This window comes from Bombus huntii, chromosome 6 (assembly GCF_024542735.1).
Source record: "Bombus huntii isolate Logan2020A chromosome 6, iyBomHunt1.1, whole genome shotgun sequence".
Lineage (NCBI taxonomy): Eukaryota > Metazoa > Arthropoda > Insecta > Hymenoptera > Apidae > Bombus > Bombus huntii.
The window spans coordinates 15,741,393-15,766,535 of record NC_066243.1 but is presented as its reverse complement, the minus strand read 5'-3'; the positions used below and the strand labels follow the sequence as shown (position 1 = coordinate 15,766,535).

At 39.1% G+C, this 25,143-nt stretch overlaps 1 protein-coding gene and 1 long non-coding RNA gene across 11 annotated transcripts in view; one reads left to right on the top strand and one right to left on the bottom strand.

The window, feature by feature from the left end:
- The window catches only part of LOC126866724 (arfGAP with SH3 domain, ANK repeat and PH domain-containing protein), a 53,307-nt gene extending 28,257 nt beyond the window's left edge, over positions 1-25,050 (bottom strand). For 3 of the 10 annotated variants that reach the window (XM_050620645.1, XM_050620647.1, XM_050620653.1), the window contains exon 1: positions 24,324-25,050. In XM_050620645.1, coding sequence (XP_050476602.1) covers positions 24,324-24,449 — 126 coding nt within the window. In that variant the 5' untranslated portion in view covers positions 24,450-25,050. Of the gene's footprint in view, positions 1-3,247; positions 3,670-9,771; positions 9,791-10,128; positions 10,182-15,659; positions 16,169-16,270; positions 16,510-24,323 lie in introns of those variants that run through there. The other 7 variants (XM_050620643.1, XM_050620646.1, XM_050620649.1 and 4 more) reach the window with 6 other exon arrangements.
- On the top strand, positions 16,667-22,093 carry LOC126866740 (uncharacterized). Its single transcript, XR_007690033.1, has 2 exons — positions 16,667-17,987; positions 18,056-22,093. It is a non-coding gene; the product is annotated as an uncharacterized LOC126866740 (long non-coding RNA).
- Positions 25,051-25,143: the final 93 nt, after the last annotated feature.

Genomic DNA, 25,143 nt, shown 5'->3' with positions numbered 1-25,143 from the left:
GAATTAGCTTTCCGTACGCAACATCGGTGGTCCGACGTCTTGAAACGTATCGAGGCGATATGCTAGCGAACGTGGGACGTAAATTTACGTGATGCAACGTCGGTTCGTAAATCGATCTCTGACTCCTACGATTCGAAGAGAAACGAAGAGTTGAATCGCAAGTTGAGTGAAACCGTAATAACCGTGGATAAAATCAGGACATACTGAACCGACATAAATATATATGTAGATATTAGAAAATGGTGGTGCTGTTAAACGCGACATCTGCAACGTGGAACTATCGATCAGCGACATGATCATAGAGCGTTGTGTGTGCAACGAATAAAGAAAAGGAACACAATGTCGAAGATAATCACAAGGATATCCTCGTATCGATCATTCCAACAGAATATTATCAGCCTCCGTAAAGAGATTAAAATATCGAAGGGAATTTAATAAGCCACTGAATGTAAAGAAATAGTCGCGAATAATCTGCGCACTATTATTGTCATTATTGATAATAATAATAAAATCGAGCAATCTTACACCGAATTTCTTCAAATTTCTTCGTTGTTTTCTGTTTCTATCGAATTTATCACATTGCACATTTTAAGAGAGAATATGCAAACTTTATTTTTTAACAACTGACGGTTAACAAATGTTCGATTTAAATATAAAAAAAAATTGAAAGTAACCTGGGACATTTTATTTACAATTAGCGTCTATCAGAAAAATCATCTCCATTCATTGCTATTGTCAACAAGTCTATCAATGGACGGTTACGAAACATAGTTGTAGGGTATCTCGGTGACTACGTCTTACCAAAGTCTGCCAAAGTCCGAGATGCCTGGCGTAAAGATTGGAAAGCGAAAAGAGAGCCGGCTCGGATAGCGGCAGGAAATTTGTAACATTAGCACCTGGCCGGTAGCAAAACTCGGTCGATAATAATGGAATTTGTTCAGCCGAGGCTTAACAGACTTGTCGATACGCTGAGAATTAAATCGACGGACTTTCCTTTGGTCGCGCGTTATCTTGGAGAGCGGCTGTTTGCCGAACGAAGACGTCACTCGAGGTATAATTGGAAAGTTGGAATGGAAACGTTCGGATCGATGAACGTTCCTATTGTTCATACGAGGCGTACAGCAAGCGAGTCAGAGTCGCTGAACAAATTGAATAAAACAGAAGACAGAATGACAGAAACTCGATGACTCTACCGCCAGCTTCCGTATCCCTACGCGCGTATGAAACATCGTACGAAATTAAATATTAAACGCACAGTGACTCGCGAAGCTATTTGAACGTTCGTTATGGCAAACTTTTATCGAGATACGTGTGCGTACGTTAAGTGGTAAATTGTATAGAATGGCGGAGTATGTAAGAAAAGGCCGCCAATTTGCAGATATTTGGACAAATTAAAAGTACACGTTTGCTGGTATGGGTAAATTTTCTACCTTTGGACGAAAGTCGTTTGAACGATGCCAAAAATAACTTGATCGTTGTTTCTGTTCTATTTACGAACGAAACCTTATTCCTCGTTCGGATTTAATAGGACGACGAATGATTATATATAGATAGTTTCTGGTCTCGTCTCGTCTGTGTCACTTTGTCCGTGAAATTAGCATAGTTACTTCTCTTCAACCTACTCGCTTCGTCGTGAATACGAAACGTCATTAGAAATTACAAATTGTAATTCACGGCAATCTCCCTTGATGGGAACGTTATATTTGTAAATAATTAATTTTGATTAATTAATTAGATTAATTTCGTTATTTCAACACAGCGTGTTTAGACTTGTCCGAGTAACAAGTAATTTACTTTCGTTTTCTGTTTGAATTCTTTACACCGGCTTCATCAGGTCCGGTCGAACGACCGGTTACAAAATTTAATTAAAAACCGTACACGTTCATCGTTATTTCTTTTCTTCGTCTAACTCTATGTAAATTCTTACGACGAAATCTTGAAACCGGTCGTTTCACCGGACCTGGTAAGGTTAGTGTTAAACAGCAAACGTCTCATTCTCTCTTTCTCTCTAAGCGACTATTTAAACCATCGTTTATTCAATGATATCCGACATTGTACGTATGTAACGATATAAAACAGGGTTGAAGTAACGTTAAGAAGCGAAGGGGAGGAAATAAAAAACAAAAGATTGGGAACAAGCGGAGAAACGTATGGCATTTCGTTTAACGACGAGTTAAGCGTTTAAGCAGATTAAAGAGAGCAGATTTCGTTGAACCAGGTTGCGATATGAATGGATTAAAACTTCTTATCGCCGACTAAATACCGTGGCGTTTCCATAGCGCGCGTTTCTCTTTTTGTGGCGTCTCCCACCCGTTAAAACACGGCTGACAAGCGCGATTATGTTTTCTAATTTTAGTTGGACGCGCGCAGCAACTAAAACGACGCGACTGCTCGCGTTCATACGGATTTTCTAGCCGCGCGAGACACACGACAATAGCACGTGTATGTAGCGTGTTAAACGCGTTATTTCGCTACCGAAACTGAGCCGTGTCTGTCGAATGTCGTCGTTCTCTGTGTTTACTCCAGTCTCGAGTTTCGTCGTCAACGAGCAGGACGTTCAACGAACGCGACCCCTTCGCGTTGGACAAACTTATCTCGCGTGCCTGGCCTCGTCGAACGATCTGTTGCACGCTGAAACGCGAATTTGTAATTCGAGCCGTGCACCTTCGTCTACACTTTTTTGTGGCTATCGCCATAGCGACACGCCATCTCTTTACGAAAATCTATCGTCGATTGGCTGTTTCGTAGCTTCTCAAGGCGGGCTTCCAACGGGGGAAAGTTCGAAACTGTAATCTCGCAAGTATTTGCTTCGATGCGTACGTACGTACAAAATCTCGATTATCCGAGGCATTGTGAACCGTCGAGGGTTTATTTCGCGTAAATAGGATGCGGGCAAATGGCACGTACAAGCGGATACGACGCGATTTCTTATGAGAAAGTATACAGAAAACATGGAATGTTTTCACTTGTACAACTACCGCATTTCGACTGACGCGGTAGTTTTAGCGTTAAAGTGTTAAAATAAAAGTTGTACGAGAAACACGAAGCAAGGAAGATAAATTCTATCGCGAAACAGATTAGACGCAATGAGGCAATTGACGTGCAATCGTGCAGCGACGATGCAGAAATCGCGTTTCGTCTCGAAAAGCCGCGTCGTCGCTCTACGTAATTGGAAACTTACGAAGAGCGACGAGGCTGGCTACCGACACAGGGAAATTGATAAACGTGGCCCACCTCCGGAACTGACCTCACTTACGTCCTCGCTGTGCCAACACAACGGTAGGGATAAACTGAAGGAACGGGTTCTCCTGCTGCTCTCAGCCGATGAACCTCGTTCACTGGTCCACTCGTGTTCGTACGCGGGAGTAAATGTATTTACGAATCTTCCCGTACGGCCGCGGATAAAGCTTCTTCGCGAACCTTCGTTTCTCATCGCACACTTCGTACGTTTTCAAAAAAACACTGGAAACTCGTGTCTCTCGCGGCACCCACTATTCACATATAAATTTTAAAGTTCGACGAAGCGATAAAAACGGAGCGTCTAAAAGAAACTTCACTCGGAACTGTTCTGACTGTTCTGACTGTTCTGAACACGTTAGGAGACTACAACCTCGAGTGATGGTCTGGTAATGCCATGTATCAGCGTGGTCAGCATTATGGAAAACGTCCCTGCGGTGTAATGGAAAAGGAACAACGTAAAAGACCCGAATCTCTCCGAAAACATCCGAATATACTACAATAACAGGTAATAAAAGATTGCAGGTAGCCGTTTAAAAAATTTTATTGTCGTTTTAATCTCTAAAGACCTCTTGAGGTAATGGCAAAATTGGATAAATGCGCCGCTTCAAAGGAAACTCCACATCTTTGTTTTCTGTTTGGTTTTCTTAATCCTCGAAGTCACTGAGTATTGTTTAGGGCAATCAATTTGAAGGGCCTCTCGACCCCATAGCCTTTCTAGGAACATGCCATAACCTTGCACAGATAATACAGAGGGTTATAGAGAGGCTAGTTTTCGTAATTGCGGACTTAGCATGCACATTGTACTTGTATTTAAGCTTACTGAAATATATTTCTATCATACAGTCATCCACGCATTTCCTCTCTTTATTACGAGAGAAAACCATGAAACAGTACCGTTGCAGAGTAATTGCGACCTCTTTGAAAATTTTGAAAAGCGTGTACCTAGAATGTGTGGCAGTAAATAAGCGACAACGCGTACACTTGTCAAAGACAGATAACTGATTGAGGGTAAGCGAAGTTAGGTAGGACCCTGTATATTAGATATAATATAATACGACATAACGTATAATTGTGAACATAACAGAGTATGCCAAGTTGATCCAGCATTAACCCCATGTTCGGCTACATGATTTATGTTTGTGTGATAAATTATCTCTCAACTTATTAAGTGTCTTGTCGTGCGTTTCAGTCGGTAAGGGCAACTACTACCTGATGCTTAATTATCCCATAACTAGTACGCTATTACCCGCACTGGATAAAGAAAAACATACTATCCTCTTCGATGTGTCGTTTATAGCACGTTATAGAAATATATATATATATTTTTTTTGTAACTTTAGTAACCTGGTTTCCGGCCTTTACAAATGTAAACACTCTTGGAACGTTCTACCGTTACACTTTGTCAGGCGAATCTTAGAATACGGCAGTGTAATTTGACCTGCGTCTCGTAAAATATACATACCACAACATCGAGAATTTTAAGCCATAAACCTTTCGTGTCTTAGGATTTTTACAATCAAACTTTTTCGATATATTCTATCGTTCTAACACATTTTGAAGAGACATGGATATCAAATTTTTAAGATATCGACACATCTAAAAACGAAAGAAGAAAAGAAAGAAATAATAAATAAATAAATAACGTTAGAAAAATCGATCGTTTCCATGGAAATAAATCGCAATTAAATCGCGTCATCGCCAGCTTCCATTCCGGTTGTAATGGGCCACACGAACGGTAAAACGAGATTCAACCGCAGAAAGGTGTTTCATTCAACGAGGCTGGCCGCGAGCAACCAGACAAGCTTTTTCAGCTTGCTCTCCACTCGTAAGAACCGCGAGCGGTTGTTAAGGAAAATAGGTTTTTCTCTCCGCGGATATTTCCATCGGCCATGCGAATCTGCAGCCAGTCGTATTTGATATTTGCACACCACGGCGTTCCACAGATCTCATTGTCTTGCATGCTATTTGCACGCAAAGTTCTACAGGCGTATGTAACATTTCGTATATGTACGAACAAGTTCTTCCCATCCTTACGCAAAAATCGCGAAGAATTCGTTTCTACACCGTGGAATATCGGTACGTAAATTATCGATAAGTAGCAAATACGAGGTAAGCCGGAAACCATCGCGAGTCATCCTGAGGCAAAGATTATAATAAATAAAAAACATATTAGGATGTTCGAAAAGTTTCTTTCGCTTTATAAGGAAATACTAGATGCGGAACAGCTTTAATTTTATATTACTTTTTTATTGAATTATATATGATTCGTTTTGTTCTATTGGAACGATAAATAAATAAATAAATAAATGTATATATAAATACAAAATTTCATAACCGGCTGCACGTATAATGGAATATTACGACGCGACTAAATTGATTTCTAAAAATCAATATGCCACGATAGAGCTCTTGTTTTACGCGTTATTTCACTGCTTTAATCCCTAACAGGCTAATTTTGTCAAACATCTAACCACAATTATGTAACAAAAAAAAAAAAAAATGAATAGAAAAAAAGGAAAAACAGAAAAAGAAGAAAAAAAAATAATTATCCCATCGATGAGAAAACGTGCCATGAATCGTGAAACGAATCTGAAAGCAGTTAATTAAAGCGAGATGCAGGTCGGTAGGCGCGTAACAAGCATGCAATAAATGTTGACACGAAAAAGCAGATGAGTCACTGGAGGACCGTAGAGGGACCAGAGAGAATCGAGCACACTTTAGACCACTAAACCAGCTTCATCACGACCTCTCTCCGTCCTCTCTTATCTTACTCGCTCCTATTCTCTCTTCCTCTCTCTAGCGACAACCAGGTGAGGCAACTAAGAACGAAAGGAATTCCTGGCCGCGCGACCTTGGTAGGTCGTTCGTATCCGAGTCGTTTACCTGGACCGATTTGCAAACGTTGATGGAGGTAACCGCGATGCTTCGACTATGGCGGACACGCTCGACCTCTTTCAACGAGACGTATCAAAGCACGCGAAGGAAAATACGCTGGGCAAGAAGATATCTTAATATATCGTAGCGTAAGCCGTAGAGGATATTTATTTTTCCATTCATAGCATCCGGTTTACGAGCACAATCGCTCCTTGTCGTATGAAACGCTGTGCGTTTCTTTACGGATATAATCGCACGCGCGCGCATGTGTGTGAAGTTGGCGCCCCCAAGTGCAAATTTTCGTAAAACAAACAAACAGTATTCGTCTGTTCACGATTCGTCGAATTAAAAACCCAGCTTGTTTGTGCATTATTCGAGAAGGAAGAAAAAAAGAAAAGAAAAGTTATCGTAGAATTAAAGAATTTGTCACGAGCACCGGCGTGAATATTTTTCGTTGAAGAGCAAGTGGCGTACGACTGTCTACGTTCGACCGATAAAAATGTTCGTTTGGCCACTTTCCAAAACAAAGTTATCAGCCACTGAGGCGAGTAATTTTCTCTAACGAAATTCGTTTTTATCTCTCACTGTTTCCAAGTTGTTGCTTGTCCTAGTTACGCCTGACAACCCGTATAAACGCAAGTTTAAACTTTCTTGTGGCCGCCATTTTGTGTATTTGGTTGCAACGTCGCATGCGCAATTGCTTCGATATTTCGTTGGACCAGCGAAGCGCGCTTTGAATTTCCAACGTTGAGTCGACTGTTTGCAGAGATTTTAATCAGAGTGAATGAAAGAAATCGTGCAACGATATTCGGTGAATTTTTCGATTTACGGAAATTCCGTACGAGATGCGTATATACGCTGAATTGCGAATAACGAAGCACATTGGACACTTCGAAAATTCTAAACTGAAATTTCTGCTCGTACGGGGAAACAAGATATCGCGTTACAGGGAATAGACGGGGAAGCAGTAAAACGTCGATGGAATATTTTTTCAAACCACGTGGTAAATCCACGACGTCTGATATCGAGTTTCATATTAGCACGTTCGATTACTATACGTCTGTTTTGTTACTTAGAAATTAGATTTTCTAACAAATTCGTACGCGCATCTTAGATAACATCAGAGGTGTTAACGTATATATTTTGAGTTTACTTTCTGTTAGAACAGCAAATTTCGTACGCATATCGTAGAACTAGAGCGAAACCAAAGAAAAATAAATCGATACCGAAAGCTTGTTTAACGGAGATTTATTAGTGTGATATAATCATTTAATTTACGGATTAAATTATACAACTTCCTGTAAGAAGATGTTAAAATTAAACGTATTGGTATCGCGACTATATATATGGTTAAGGAAATAGTTTTAGTTTATTGTAATAAAATGAAAGAAAAAAAAAAAAAAAGAAAGGAAAAAGGGAACTAAAAAAAGACCAGAGTAATAAATATCTCTCATCACGCACGTTTTCATCGAGACATAAATTTAATTTAATCGCGTTCGCATCGACAAATCGTATTCAAAATCATCGTTTGCAATGGAAGTGTAAAAAAATCACGTAACGCGAAATTTCTTCGCGTAATAAACGCTGATAGAGCAGGTGCAGAATTTCCGCGCCACTGATTCCATTAAAATGCTTATTTCCGCTGGAATGTATCGCGGTGGTCGGAACGAGCTGAATTTCAATGTTTGAATTTTCCAGGCGCGTACTATGTTCGATTTAATCATTTATAGACATTGATTATTATTATATTAAAATGCAACGTGCTGGAACTAACGCACAATATATATAATACGTATAATTCGTAATTGGGATATTTCCAAGATTGAATTGATGCAAATATACGAGCTGCAAATAAGAGAGACGCAGAAATCGGTATCACTCGAGATGTTTCGTTTTATATTTCACGATTGGAATGAATTCGAGACGAGAAACGATTTCACCGAAGAAAATTAATATCGGAAATTGATCGTAGCGAATTGATATCGGAAACGATGATTGCAAATCGATACAGTTTCCGTTACGATTTCGTATACAGACGAATCGAAAAATCTGCGAATCTGCTAGCTTCTCAGTTATCGACGGAGATTTGGCAAATGCTCAAAAATCAGATTTCTCATTTTCCAACGAGAACGCGTTGAGGTACTTGTAGATCGATTTTCTTTCAATTTCTTTGAATATTCTTTGATACCTTATATGCGTGGCAGTGATTAATTCTTGCGTCGAAAGGTTTGTTTCTCTTCCTTCTGTTTCTATTTACCGACCGTTCTCCGCAGAATCTGACAAAATCGTCTTTCTTTATTTGGAAACTGATCGAGTCCCACGCCGATTACAGACTGTCGTTAAAGTCAAATGCTGCGCAACAAAATATCGATGCGTATTTATTCGCGTAGTATCATCCCCAGATACGAACGTGTACGCTCAATTTTGTGTCGATAAAATACCGGTATTTTCGTATTTTCGGTTGATCCTATTGTCCTCTTCGCTTCTATATCACTCGAAATATGGTAGATGTTACGTTTCGATAATATCATCAACGTTAACTTTACCAGGCCCGGTTGAATACGACTAGTTTCAAAATTTAATTCGAAATTTAATTCAAAATAAGAAATTGATTAATTGGATAAGATAAGAATTCATACAAAGTTAGCCGAACAAACGAAATAACGATGAGATATTTTATCATCCGAAACTTTACCATCCAATTGAATTCTTGTGTTCTTTGCGTATTCCATGGTTTCTGTGAGTAAAATAGTAGACTAGTTCGAAAGAAGGAGATTACCCGAGGAGATACAAACGCGAGGAAGAAACGACGAGGACGCCAGGGTTAAATATCAAACAAATAATTGTTTTCTTTTACCGATAGTCAAGAAATCACTTGTTCTCTGGGCAGAGAAGCTGAGATGTGCGCGAAGAAAACGATTTTTCGAGTTTCAGAGAGTGTCTTACTTAATTAATTGGGAAATAATTAAGAACTGAAGCCCATGTTGAAATTTTGTTCGTAACGTTAAAACGAAAATTAACAAAATCGTCCGTATAATTTCAGCGCTATAAGGTAAAACAAAACTGAAGGTACAACGAATGAAAATTTTCTTCTGAATTTTTATCTTTGGCTGTAAAAAACACATAAACTCGGTGTTAATTTTATTACGTTTCCGTCTGATATTTGGTAGATTTTTCCTTCTTCTTTCACTTTTATCAATCTGTGTGTACGCTGACCACCAACTTATCCAATGTTCCCTTTCGAATATTCGCCCCACGCGGATTTTATTCTTTTCTTTCAAGTCCAACGATATTTCCTATAGATGGTTTCTCTCGATTGTAAATTTTCCTCGCTAGAATCGGCCGCCGGTTCTCTCGATCGGCTCCGGACACGAGGGCACGATACTGGTCGTGATAGTAATTCTATTCCGAAATCTTCGAATCAATATTTTTCGTTCTGGCGGCTGTACGAATCGAAGCATCGTCTCGCTGAAAAATCGTCCTTTCATCTTCCGTCTCAATTACGAGGAGCAGCAATTAAATCTACCCTTTGCAAAAATAATTTCGTTCAACGTATCCACGTTGGCACGATCGGTGATTTCTCCGGAAATATCGAAGAAACGAGGCGGAAAATGTGTTTTTCCTCGTCCGTAATTACACGCAGCACACTGTACGTACCTTAAGAAGGATGTAATGCGACGACAACGATCAACGACGACGACGACAACAACGACGACGACGACGACGACGACGACGACGACGACGACGACGACGACGATGACGATGACGATGATGATCAACGAAATATTTATACGTAACGATCGTTATATATAGACAGCGCGTAAATATAAAATCGAGGAAAAGAAGACGATCGAGGAAAGAATCCGCGGTATCAAAGAACCCCTCGAGCCGGTTGAACAATTATCAAAAAATTATCTGGAGCGTGTTAATGTGTCGGCAACATGTAAACGACCGGTTACGCAAAATCCAATACGTGGCATGCTGCTTGAATTCATGTCGATGGAATTAGCTTACCGGCATTCCTCTACCGTCTTTGAGGGTAAGCACACGCAACATGCTTCCTGCAACTATTTCAATCGATACGCCGCACTCGAGTGAAAATCTTGTGGAAAGTCCGAGCCGCGTTTCCGCTCGAAATCGTTCGCTCGCTCGCTCGTTCGCTCGCGCGGATCTTCGTCGAGTCCGGAACCGACACGAAGCGTATTCCTATCGGGTGAACAAAACTCTTTTCGCCGCGGTTACGAGCGTAAAGATCGGCGAGTACAAAAAAAAAAAAAAGAAAAAACAATAAAAGAAAAACGTTAAACGTTTTGCCGGATATTTTTCTTCTTGAAATTTTAGTTGTTCGAATTTGTTACTTTATCCTTCTTTGCTTAATAATTTTTTTAGTGTTTATTTAGTTTTATATACAGGGTGGTTGGTAACTGGTGGTACAAGCGGAAAGGGGGTGATTCTACGCGAAAAAAGAAGTCGAAAATATAGAATAAAAATTTTTCGTTCGAGGCTTTGTTTTCGAGAAAATCGACTTTGAATTTTCGGTCGGTACGCGTGCACTTTATCGCGTCTCGTTATAACGCATCTCACTGTAGATCGTTGTCTCTGTGGAAAAATTTAAAAAAGAAAAAAAAATTGTTTATTGTATATTTTCGACTTCTTTTTTCGCGTAGAATCATCCCCTTTCCGCTTGTACCATCAACCACCCTGTATATGTATATTAGATTAATTGGAAAGTTCTGTTTATAAATTTTATTCTGTATTTTACTACCGAACGAATATAATAAATAACGATACTATTTTGTTACTTTAGACGAGTAACAATTGTTAAAAAATTACTCAAAAGATAGCTAAGAGACGGATCTTTTTATTACATATAAATAAATTTTTTTTTTTTAAAGCAAGTTTTTGCATCAATTTGGAAATTCGAAGTGATTCGTTGGAACAAATAGTTCGACGAGCTTCGAAGTAAAAGGTTAGACGAATGGGGTAGGTGTCTTGTCATGAATAGGCTAAGGGGGATGTTATAAATTGTGGAAATAGCGGTGAAAATATTCCTGAACCCTTTGAAAAAAAAAAAAAATAAACGTTTATTTTTAACGCGGAAGGGAAGTTCATAAAACACGGACAACGCATGTAATATTAGAAACACGATGTTGCTGTTGCATCGCGTTACAAATTCTCCAGCAAATCGAGATATTTGATCAAATCGTGTACATTCTCGTAATTTCCGCGATTTTCTTTCTATGGACGAGATACGCGGAAAACGATAGAAATCTAACGTCTAACGTCTAAAAATTGAAGAATTACTTGAAGAACTAAACGGAAGAAATAAATTGCCAAATATCTGTGACTCGATGACATACGCAACGAAGTAGCAAAATATAAATGGAAATACTTGGCAATTTAGCAAAAAATCTAGAAATTACTTGGCAAAAATTTCACTCGACAAATCGATTTCTTTTTTTTTAAAAAAAAAAACGGAGAGATCGATAGAAATGTTCTAACGACAAAAACTAAGAGACTCTTATAGAATGGAAAATAAATAAATCGGCAAGATAAAAATATCTTTGATTGGTTGCCACTAGTTCTAGGGGTGCGTTGCGTATCTTCATTAGGACAAGCCATCGTTGTCGTTCAATGACGTTTATATTTTCAATTATATGTACAAGCGTTGATTTAACATGGTTTAACGATTTAACGTGATTATTAGACACCCTTAAAGTAAAGACGATGTTCTTAGGTTCAAACGAATCCACGGATAACTCTTTGTACAATTGAATATGTTTTGAAACTCAAAATGACGTTAGCTGTGACGCACGGTATCTTTCTGATTGATTGACCAGACGTTGTGTGTAAACTCTCCAAGGTGATCATAAGAATAAAAGAGTGACACGATCACACTTGTCAATTGCCTATCGATCGGGGTTATCGACAAAATTCCAGGCGCCGTTACTAGGCAGACCCGCGTAGAGTCGTCACAGCTGCTTCCCCGGGGCTCGTTTGTTAATACAGCGTGTATCCCTCGATATTGGTACTACTACTGTTAAGTAAAACGTTCATCCTGTGACCGTGGCTACGTTCGGCGACCAGTCGTGTCACCTGGACTCCAAGCCCACTGTCACAAACCTTGGGCAAACATAATCAGAACGTATCGCGACAACTACTTCTAGGTTCTATTATTTAAGTACAGCTAAAACGAATAGTTTGGACCAAAGTATTGGGAATCTTGCCAAAATTCGAAAAGAAAGGCCCATTGTCCCTGCACCTCCGACACGTACGCACACTGTATCGTAGACTCGACGAATAAAAGTACAGTCGATTTGCTTTCCTTGAAAACCGAAACTACCAGACAGACAGAACTTTCAAATCGATCTAATACTCGCGAGCTTCGAGCCGCATTTAAAGTAAGAATACGCTTGTAATGAAACGCATGCAGAACTCTGCTGTTTTACGGAATCACCGGTCTGCTAGAGCTAATTGCAGGATCCGATCGAAAGCAGGGAATTAACATTCCGCGGGTTTGCTTTAGCTGGAAAGCTTATTTTTAACCGGAGCTCGTGTTAGCCGGCAACGGAATTGAATTCCTGTTTTTACGCGACGCCGAGAGAGCGTATTTCCGATACGCTTTAGGTCCATTTACGATGGCTACGAAAAAGTATCTCCGCGTTGCGCCCTTGTTGCTTTCCAACGAAACGTTCGTCAAACATTGGCTTGGCAACTAAATGGTTGCGGATTTTGTCATTAGATGGTACTGACAAAATCCGCAATCACTTAGTTGCCAAACCAAATAGATTCTACGTTTCACTCTCGCGATACAGAATTTTTCGTTTGGCAATCGCGTGAAAAAGGTACTATTAACGTGATAGTACTATCAGCTTAGTAAAAGTACTATTAGCGTAATATATTTGAACTTAATTAACCCTTTGCACTCGAGAGGCGACTGTCAGCCACCACGGCGTTCCGAGCTGCAACTCCAGTGGCGAGCGAGAAGCGACAATCCCCGTTTATGTTAGATTTCGACATCTGCGATTGACGGGTGCAATATTGGTAGATAAATTGGTTCCTTAGTTGTTTGCGTTCTTTGTTAGCAAGCGTAAAGCGTTAGACTTTAAAATGGAGATCAAATATTTAATCCCATATGCCTTCGAAGCTATGGTTCTGACAACGTCTGCAAATTTAGTTTGGATTCGACGATCATGGCAAAGGTATTATAGTTTAGAAACCCTTAAAAACTGGTTTTCGCAAGTGAAATTAGCTGAAACGAAGATGAACTTGATTTTCAACTGTTGAAAAATGAAATTAATTATATTGAAGAACGCATCTTGGTGAATGGTTTATAAATTATCATAAAAAAAAATACGGAAATTAATATTACAAAATCATATTTCCAAACGTGTAAATATAGACAAATTATTGGAATATAATTTTTTTTGCGAGTTAACTTCTATATAAAATCATCCGGAGTAGCTGCTACGCCCCACCGAAAAAGACCTCCAGTGCAAAAGGTTAAACATGTACATATACAGGGTGGTTGGTAACTGGCGGTACAAGCGGAAAGGGGGTGATTCTACGCGAAAAAAGAAGTCGAAAATATAGAATAAAAAATTTCTTTTCAATTTTTAAATTTTTCCATCGAGACAACATTTTCGACAACATCGAGACAAAAATTAAAAAAAATAACATCAATCGAGACAACGATCTACAATGAGATCCGTTATAACGAGACGCGATAAAGTGCAGGCGTACCGAGCGCAAATTCAAAGTCGATTTTCTCGAAAACAAAGCCTCGAACGAAAAATTGTTATTCTATATTTTCGACTCCTTTTTTCGCGTAGAATCACCCCCTTTCCGCTTGTACCACCAGTTGCCAATCACCCTGTATACACATTGTGTACGCTAATTAAGTTAGATATTAAAATAAGTGTATCAGCTTACTGGATAAGATAAAGAATCGTAAAGCTGAGTTGGCAATCTTATCGGTTTCAAGGAACCTACGATATGTACCAGTGTCTTCGATACAGTAGGAAAGAAGCTGAACGAGGCTATTTACATTCGCTTATCGTCAATCAGGCATTCGGAAGATATTGCATAATCGTGTTAAATGATCCATAACGACGCAAGATACGACATACTTTTTTTCTAATATTAATACGCAAAAAAATATTGTAAAATGTTAGTCTAACAAATTGCAGAATATTACGTAAGTATAAGGCGATAAAACGTAGAACGAGCGATGCGATAAAAAGACATTTATTTCTTCGAAATATCTTCTTCGACAGATTTTAGAGGAAAAACATGTTACCGTATCTTAGATCGAAATTTTATTTTCATTTATCAACGCATAGACGTAGAAACGTCATTTTTACAAACACACAGTTAATTCTTCAAAGATTTATCGTGTTTACTCGTTTAAAAAAAAAAAAAAAAAAAAGAAGAACGTGACCAACTTTGGAAAATGCAACTTCGCGCGTTCGTATCTTACGAAAATAATAAAGTGCAAATGTAAATTCCAACTTGAGATGTACGCGATATACAATGTGACTTTTTTCCAACGTTCTACGCCTGGCTATAAATAAAAAATGTTTAAATATAGCTAGCTTACGAGTATCAGCCTACTCGTGCATAGTGAATCATAGAATTTGCAATTTAAACTTTCCAAGAAATAGAAACCTTGCATAATACGCGTCTTTTTTTCTCTTTTAATCGACACAAGCTTACCTACTATGCCGAAGCTACCACGAAGCTTCGATGTTTGACAAACTTATATTTTAATTTATCTGCAAATGTGGTTATCGGTGTTCCAACGAACGATTTAAGCAAAGTAATTGAGAACAACGCATCGTACTTTACACGAAAGATTCGTCTAATTGTGAAATTAAAAATTAACAAAACAGAGTTAAATCTTCAACTAGATTTTTTCTCCTTTTGCACATGTAAATACAATTTAACATATTTCTAACGCAACTACAGCTACGTGTATATACATATATATTTCTCAGACATCGTCAAAGTAAATTTAAACGATCAATTATCTATTAATAATATTGGCAACTAAGTGATTACGGATTTTGTCATTAGGTGGCATTGACAAAATATTATTATTACGCGTTGTACAGTAATTTTTTAGCAAACGTATGAACATTTGGTAAATTTCTACATCCGCAAATTTCCAAGTTGGTTTCTTCAAGCAAGACAATCGCCACGCTAGCGCTGTGTCTGGCCACGGTGCTAATGAAATTCGAAAATAACGCGGACAGCAAAATTTCCTATGGCAAGTAGGTTGCAGTACTTTTGCCAGCCATCGTGCGTTACATTAATTTTGAACGTGTAAGACGACGACGAGAGAAGCAGAAACTACCGATGGCTATAAATAAATTGCTCGATGGCGATCTAACGGTGTAATATCGAAATACGATTGTGCAATTTACAAAGCGTAGGTACACGACTGTGTGACTTTCCAACCACGTACACGCATATATGCTATCGCCAGCCACTGATAACGAAGATTTCCATGCACAAAGCCTAAGTAAGAAGAACAGGTCACTTACAAATACAACTTTGTCCTCGATTCCCCTGGCCGCGCAGTCCAATAAAGAAGAAACTGTACAACGCATTTCTTCCCGCGTACGAGCAGAATTTTATTCCAAGACACGACGTCCGCGATTTCTTCGCGGAGTCGTGGAAAACCAACTCTGTCTCTCTAAGCTCGTTGTTGGCAATTTTCTAAGATACCCGCGTCTATCTGGAAACGCATAATCGACAGGCAGAGTGTTACACGATCGGCGAACGTTCCCGATCGTCTCTCGGAAAAATGTAAAGAGAATTTTCCGATCTTGTTGCTGGTAAGCAACGAGAATCGCGAATCGACCCCGCGTGTGCGTAGATCGCGCGATCCAGAAACTCAGGACTTGGTGGTAGCCACGAGCGTGCAACGGCCCTAAAAATGCCTCGTAACGTGTCGCAAAGCTTCTAAAAGGGAAACTGTACGCGCGTGCTAATCTTTCCTCCTGAAAGACGTGGACGACGCACCGTTGCTACTCTGCGAACCTCGCGAACTCTGTAAATTTGAAGAAAAAGTCACGAATCGACCGATGAAAATTCCCTCCTCGCCCGACTGAAACGCAATTCCCTGGCGATCGCGATCGAATCCACGGTTTACCTGGGAAGCGGAAGTCGATGGCGCAACGTTTGAGAACGCGCGTCGCGAAGAAAGTCATCGCGTTGAAGTTTTCGTCACGGACGACCGAGTTCCGCGGCATGCGGTTACGAGATCGAGCGGCTGGAAAACGGCGGGTGCGTAGTTTTCCTGGAACGGCGCGGCCGGAGAAAACGACGGAGGATCGCGAAACAGGGACGGAAGAGCGGCGTTCCTTCCGTCGTTCGACGCAAACGAGAATAGACTGCGGTCGCGTCGCATCGAAAATAGCCGGGCGGAACGTAAATTTTGATGGCGCGCGCGCCAGTGTCGTAAGTCGCGCCGCTAAAGCGGGAAAGTGGGTGACTTACACGGCCCACTCAGGGTCAAGAGTAAACGAAGACGATACTGGGTTAGGCGAGTTCCGTGCCGGCTGACTGTTCAACTTTTAAATCGTCAGACACGAGGAGTACGATTCGAGGAGTAAAGCTAGCGATGACACGAAGCGTTTTACAAGCCTTCTGTCGGTCGCATTTATGGGAAAACAGATTATATTTGTTGCAAGATCGTAATCTCCACGTGTACATGTTTTATTGTTTATCATAGCGAAGCTTAAAGGCTGCTACGATCTTTGTTTGCATAGACGTGCGTTTACCAGAATTAGATGTTTACTTTTTAACGCTAACTTTACCAAGCCGGATCGAGTGACCGCTTCTAAAATGTAGTTTAAAACTCTACACATTCGTCGTCACGAAGGATATATCTTAACAGACACGAAGATGTTGCCCCATTGGGGGTAGCCACCCACATGATAATCAAACAGATAAAAAATTCTACCAAATGTCCAAATTGGACAAATTGTGAATGTGAAATTTTAAATAAATAAAAAAAAAACACATTCGTCGTTATTTCTTTTATCCGTCTTAACTTTATGCTAATTCTCGTATCATCCGATTAATCAATTGCCGAATTTTTATCCATATAGATTACACGAAGGACGAACGAAAGAGATAACGACGAACGTACAATTTTAGACTAAATTTTGAAACCGGTCGTTTGACCGGTTCTGGTAAGGTCAGTGTTGTGTTGCCGAGTGACTGTACAATGATCGGCCGATCGTTCGACATTGTACGAAACGTAACTGATACACGTACCGATGCTCGACTGACATCGATCGTGAGAGACAAAAACGCATCGTCGAGGCCAACGACGTCGAATAAAAATTCATTTCGTGTAATTTCAGCGACGAAAGCAACCGTTTTCCATTTGGTTTGGAAAACTTCGATCGAGTAGCTATGGAGATAAACGTATCTGATTAATTTTCGCGATTTATCTCTTATCAAATGTATACGCGTGCCTAAGTGTACGAGAAAGACGAAAGAAATGGATTTCTGCTTGTACAGAAAGGCTTAAGAATAATTCGTTCGTAACCTCGATCTCTCGTAAGATGTTTCGCCATCTCCGGAATTAAACGGAACACCCTGTAGATTAAAATTGAAATTTCACTACGTAATAGAATTACTCGTCTTTCGCGTCGAGCTTTTCGAATCGAGTCTCTTTGTTCGATCTTTTCCAATATTCTCGTTGATTCGCGAAATTACCTGAAAAGAGATTATTCCAATTAGCAGGCTACTACAGCTAGTGAGATCATCTTGTTATCATCACTTTTTATGGTAGACAGGCGTAATACGTGATTCAAGCTGTGGCAATCGGAGCATGCATACGTTGAAAGCACTTGAAGGTGACCATTTAATGTTTGCTTAGCGATGAACACTTCTTATTGGCCTACTAATGTTGCTTGATTTACAGGTTTAAATAGATTGAACCTATTCGTACAGTGTTGAAGTAGTGCGCTGCAGAGACGTAATATTCGCCGCTGAAATATCCGTTTTGTCATCGAACATTTGATACGATTGCACGATGTAATATGATCGAAAAAAGTGAAAAAAGCAAACGAGGTGTATCGTTCGAGTTTCTGCACGTTTCTTCGACAATCTTTAAATAGTTCGAAATAGAACACATTTATGTCGCTTCGATCGAAAGGGAATCTTTCTACTCTTTGAACTGTATCTATTCCCAATAGCACGTTGAAAAAAAACAGGATAAAAAAGAAAAAGATAAGGAAGAAAGAGAAGAAGAAAAAGAAGAAAGGACTGGGTTGAGAAAAAAGCGATAACTCCGGCGAGTGCACGCAACCTGCGGGAAGTCCTTGGGATCGTTACGGAGAAGCAGAAAAAAACGAACTGACCCGGAAGCTGCTGGCGCGTCAAAGCAGACGGAAGCGGTTGAGTATAATTTGCAAGAAAGCAGCAAGTCGAATTGCACCGTAAAAGTGACCCGTTGCGGTACGAGTGCACCGAATATCGACTTTCGACCGAGGCAGAAGTAACACACGCGATATACTCGACGAGATTACGCTTTAACCCGGTCTGGTGTACTTCGCCATTGAGCAAAATTAAAAATTGAAAAATCAATTTTTAACGTTTGGGAGAATTAATACGGTGAAGTATATCGAAGTATATTACGATATAGATAGTAACGATATTTTTAATATTTCTAACATTTTTTGGTATTTCTTAATAACGAAACGCGATATTTGTCGTAGGATATTTCCTATCTCCCTTTTTTCCATATACATTCCCCTTGTGTAAATATTCTACTAACAGGTTTTAATATAATCTCCTACGACCGGAATTTGCTTTGCTTATCAGAGAAAACCACCAATATGATTACAGTTTCTCAGATTACAGTGCTTCGGGTCGAAAACTGGGCACGGACGAACTGATCGGTATAATTGTATAGTAATAAAATACGTTTTGGATGGCGCAGTAAGAAATGAATCTGAAGAAATGATTTAAAAACACGACCGACAAAAATACAGACGCGAAAATCTCGAAAGAAATATTTTTTAGATATCTTGTCATCTTTTTCGTAAATTCTAACAAGCAGCCTCGTTAATTCTATTCTTTGCTTAGAAACGTACAAGCGTTTGCTGATTTATACAGAATTATACAGAATTTAATTATAAAATTACGGATGAAAAAAAAAGCTGTAGCGAGATTCTATTCTTGAATCAATAAAATTAAGCTACGAATAAGATGGAATTAAGCAATGGAATTGATTCTTAAAAATGAAATCCTTTTGTGTTACTTCGGAAGCATTTTTATTCTCAAATTATGTCTTAAGTAAACTGCGAGTTAGATAAAAAAAGGAGAAGGTTTTTCTCAACCGATAAAAGGATTATCGCGATTAATTGAAACGACGATATCTAAAATCGGATAATTCGAATAATAAATAATTTGAATTGATAATCTATCGTATCCCTCGGTAGGTGATTTTTTAGTCGTTAATTTATTCTTATTATATATTTTTTATTCTTTACTTTAATAACACTTGTGTCTCATTGTTACAAATCGATCAAAAATTTCAAACACTGATAAGCTACTATGAACTACTCGACGAGATACTAACGACGTAAATATTAATTTATTTAATTGCTACGATATGCGAAACTTCGTAATACCGTATCTTAAAGAAATTTATGAATTTCAAAATATTTACTAGAACACATATTCGATTTTGTTTATTCAATTTCAATTAGAAATATAACAAATGAAAAAATGAATCTGCTGTCAGCGTACAAAGTAGGTATATTAACTGAAAATAGTACGCGTAACTTTATTCCATACTGTTTCACCATAACTTCTTATTATACAGAGCTACTTTTAAATAACATTTTTACACGAGATAAAGAAAACGAATAGATTGAATAAATGCACTCGTGACTCTCAGATTACGCTAAACAGTATAGTATTCGTTGCTGATTTATTGACTGTAATAAATGAATGTCAGGGGGGAGCATTATTTATTGTCACGATAACAATGTGCTATTGTACCACATATTGCGATAATTTGATCGTCCGTAATTTTATTTATAGATACGTATTTCTATTAACTTCCATTTTATGCTTGTGCATAAATTAAACTAGGTACGAATTAAATTAAAAGTTTCATTTCAAGAATATTCGTAGAACGAACAACGTACATAGAAAAAATAATAATGTTCAGCTGCATCTATTACTCTACGATTTCATTTCGTTCTTTCCGCTAACTAAACCTCCAAACAGACTATGCTCGTTAAAGATATAATTGTTAAAAAAATATATTTGTAATATATACAGGGTGGTTGGTAACTGGTGGTACAAGCGGAAAGGGGGTGATTCTACGCGAAAAAAGAAGTCGAAAATATAGAATAAAAATTTTTCGTTCGAAGCTTTGTTTTCGAGAAAATCGACTTTGAATTTTCGGTCGGTACGCGTGCGGTGCGTTATAACGGATCTCGCTGTAGATCGTTGTCTCGATGGAAAAATTAAAAAAAAAATCCCCCCTAATCCGCATGTACCACCAGTTACCAACCACCCTGTATATTTACAAAAGAAAGAAAAAAATAACGTCAACGTATATTTATTAAAAAAAAAAAAAATTGCCGTAGGAGAAAGGGGTGACAGAAATATCGCGTGTAACATCTACTTTACATTCTGCAAGTTTTGCAACCAAATTCCTATTTCTCCGCCAAATTCTGAAATAAACTACTACTACTACTATTACTCTTACTATTACTGCTACTATCACCAGAAATTTCACTATGAAGCAACGAACAAACAATTCTACGAATAGCTTCTGATTATTTTATAACTGTCGTATTCGGGTCATCGAAAGTTTTACGATATCGAATATCGTAGCGTGCGAGAAAGTGGTTGGAGTAAGTGATCCCCAAATTACTGGAAGCCATGCCATCATTCCTGTCTCTATTATTATACATCATGAAGAATACTTATTCTATTTGCATTATCATTGTTGCAGAGTTCCGTGAATCAATCGCGTCGATGAATCGAACGACGTAAAATTAATATTGCCCTGTTGTTTACGTGAAAAGATAAACACGGTGTCCTTGAAACAGTTGAAAAGTCGTGGATACCATTACGCTGTATGTAAATGCTGTATACATGTAATTATAATTTTAATATAAACGACTATACGTCTGCGATCGTTTCTTCTATCGTTCTTTAATTCGGATAAATAATTTAAAAAGGGAATTTATAATCGAGCTTGGCATCGCGTTATACATATAAACGTATAATTACGTTACTTTGCATAATGCATCGTTATAATTTCCGTACAAGTGTTTATCGACGGAGAGAATTCCGCGCTATCGACTTTAAAATCAACGCTAGCCTCAGCCAGTGTTCCTTTGTGAAAAGAAACTTCGGTTTAGTAATTCCATGCATAAATTCCACTTCCGACCGCACGGCACACTTTCCGCGCCAAGTTTCCTATCTACGTGTGTTACAAAATACGCCCACGTTTCGATAATATGTAAAGGAGAGGTGTCGCAATGATAACGTTCGCCTTATCGCTCCTTACCGATTGTAATTAAACGCCATGTGAACTAATGGAAACGCGATACGTATGCACAGATCGAGCCAGTTCACTTTCATAAACAAATTCTGTCGTAGCCCAATAGAAAATACATTTTTCGCTCGTAACATGTAACTTCCTTTGTTTGTAAACAAGCGTACACTGTATCTAACCTGTTAAACGTATTAAAAATTTGTGGAAAGTTATAGAGCGATAGAAAATACTTTATAAATCAATCTGTTATAAATCCGTCCAACACTAACCTACCTTACCAGACCCGGTCAAACGACCGGTTTAATTTAAAATTGTACGTTTATTGTTATCTCATTTGCTCGTCCAAATTGATGTACATCCTTATATCATCCGATTGATTAATTTTTCAATTTTTGTTAATATACAGTTAAATAAAGTTAAATATTATTCTCGATACTTGATACGAAGTCTAATATTTAATAATTCATGTAATATCGATATCGCGTTAATAGGTATTCAGTACACATTAATGCATTAATGTTTTGCGCTGTTCGTTTGTCGTGTTATGCATACATTTTCCTGCAAATGTAAATGTAACAATAAGCGTTGCAATAAGCGATTTTCAACGATATATATATAATACTGACATTTTATGAACAACGTCGAAAATATTACTGATCAAGTTTCATGAAAAAAGTTGCAGCTAGTAAGTAAACAAACATGGTGGATAGCCGAAAGAATATGGCTCGTCGTTAAGGTTAGTGCGACCAGACGCTATGGGCGCTTCGATTTGAGCAGCAGCCATCGGTGAAAATTTTCACGACCTCGAGCAACTTGGAAACGGTTCTCACGACTACTTTGGCCACCGATATACATACACGTTATTTCAGCCAAGCAGCACTATCCGCAAGAATTACGATGCCTGTTAAATTACGAAAGACACGGGCAATAACATTCCTCGCCGATAATTACGGTTGCCATATTACGACTATTCGTTGTTACAAAAGATCCATTAGCCGCATCTGCATGAATCGCGTTCGCCGGACGCCTTCTTTTCCAACGAAACGTTTCTATTTTATTCCACAACGTTTCCTAGACGCACCTTGCGTTATCCTCTTAATTAATCTGACTCAAAGTCCGGCCATAGATGTAACGCCTTGCTCGTAAGAGCACGTAATACTGCGAAAATACACTATCATCGATCAGCAGACCGTATACACGGTGCCCGAGTAAATATACGTATAAACATTCCTGGATCCCGGTAATTCGAGCGATTCAATGCGTGCACCAGTGCCATTAACACGGCGCACGGCGCTAAAATACTTACGACGAGCCTCTTTAGGCCTTACGATTGTAACATTTATTTAATTAAATATATATGTATATATAGTAATTTTGAATGTTTATTGTTACGTAGAAATCTTTTTATTTTCGATAGAGAAACAGTAAATCTTCCAAAATCTTTCTGACATTTATATAAAAACTAATCAAATTTTATGTGTGTAGATTATATATACATATATACGCGCCATTATATACAAGTGAATCTATCTTATCTGCTAGCATACAACTCGTGTTTTGTATTGTTCCGTTATTGCGTTATCTTTTTAGCTTTAGTTTTGATTCCAGTAATTATTATGGAGAATTTTTGCCGTGCAACAGGCAATTACATGGCCGTCTGTTACTCTAAATAAATAAGTAAACAAATATCAATGAAAATATCAATGAAATACGACTGATCGAATTGAGGCCAGAGATCTCATGAAAAATTGTACAAATGAAAGAAAATTGATTCTTGGGTCTAAAACGACTCATCGATGGCCGTGTCAGGCGTTGAAAATTGCTCGCGGATCATTATTTTCCTCTATAGGAAGACTTACGCTAACGAAATACAGCAATGACGGCATGTCTGCGTGCATTACCCGAACTGGAAGTCGCGAATCGACCGTAAGCGACATTTACATCATCGATACGTGGAAACTGCGCGAGAGATGCAGGCTAGAAAGAGAGAGCACGGTAGAAGTTGCGTGCAGCATCGAAAGACATTCGCAAGAGGTTAATGCGATGCGTGTTGCATCGAAAAATCGTTACATCAATAGTGTTAGTGGATATCATAGGTAAGGCATACCCATGAAGTATGTAATTGTGGAACGCCCACGCATTAGAACACGCGCTCGACCACCGCACTGATCAGAAACCTCGGTAAGGTTACGTTGGATATATGGTTTTCAACACAGGTTTTGATGGTCGACAAAAAATGTACCTTAATTCCTTTAACGCTAGAACTATAACTAGACTATAACTAAACCTGTGTCAAAGAGATCCAACTGATAGATATATATCATTAAAAATCCTGAAAAATCTACTATTGAAAAATACACTGCGGATATTTATGCGGAAATTCATATTTTGATGAGTATCGTTTAAAAAAGAAGGAGAATTATTAGTAGAGAATTGTCGTAGCCACTAAGAATTACAACGAGTATTATATTTTCGATATTTTACGCATTTGTACGTGTTCGTATTTTTGCACCATTAAATTTCTCATAAATGCATAATAGTCCAGAGGTCAGTTCTAAATCTGAAAGATTGTAAAACTGCAGCAAATCGAAATTGCACATTTCGTCTATTATGATAGTTCTAGCGTTAATGAAGGGAACGTGTATGTATGCAAGCGAAAATTTACCTCCTCGAGGGATGTGATTGTCTGTCTGCATTGTGGCATCCGCGAGACGAAGGTGGATGTCGTAGGCGAATTGTAATCCTCCCTCGTCTCCTCGACGAACTCACTTACGGCGATTAGGCCCGGCATTTTTTCCCTCTTTCTACCTATATTGGCCGAAATTATGGGGAGCCCCCGAAATTTGTCACCGGTCTAGCACTGTTAGTGCCGTTACACACTCACTTCACTCGTCAACACCACTCACTTCACCGTTTCTCCGGTGCGCACCATAAATTCCGCGGGAGGGCTGTCACCTTCTGTCTCCTCCCAATGCCGTTTCCCGTGACGCACGGTAAACGTCGTCCCGGTGCGACGAACGGACCCAGAGAGGAGCGCCCGCGGGAGGGGGGAAGGACACAAAGAGAAGAAGGAGAGGGAAGGGGGTTGAATAGAGGAGAAGAGAGAAAGAAAATTCAAGCACACGGTCGTCTGTCTTCTCTACCAGCGAGAGACACTTGCGCGACACGATTATTTCTTTAACATTTTGCTTGATCGGAGTTTCCTGCACTGACTGCGAGGAAACATAGTTCGCACCTTTTCTTGGTTCGCGCGGCTCGCGTTGCATACACACTTTCACGCGCGTACGCGGCTGCGTCCCAGAAAAATCTCTTTACACCTACTCGTCACTCGATCTAAAATCAACCTGATCGGTGCCGAAACGTTTTCATCCACGGTCTAAGTTTCACTGAGACGGCGCTGCGTACGCTCGCACCTTCACCATCGAGCTTGAGGTTAGGGAGAAGGTCGCTTGTGCTCGGATTCGTTGGTGCTACCATCTTGCGTC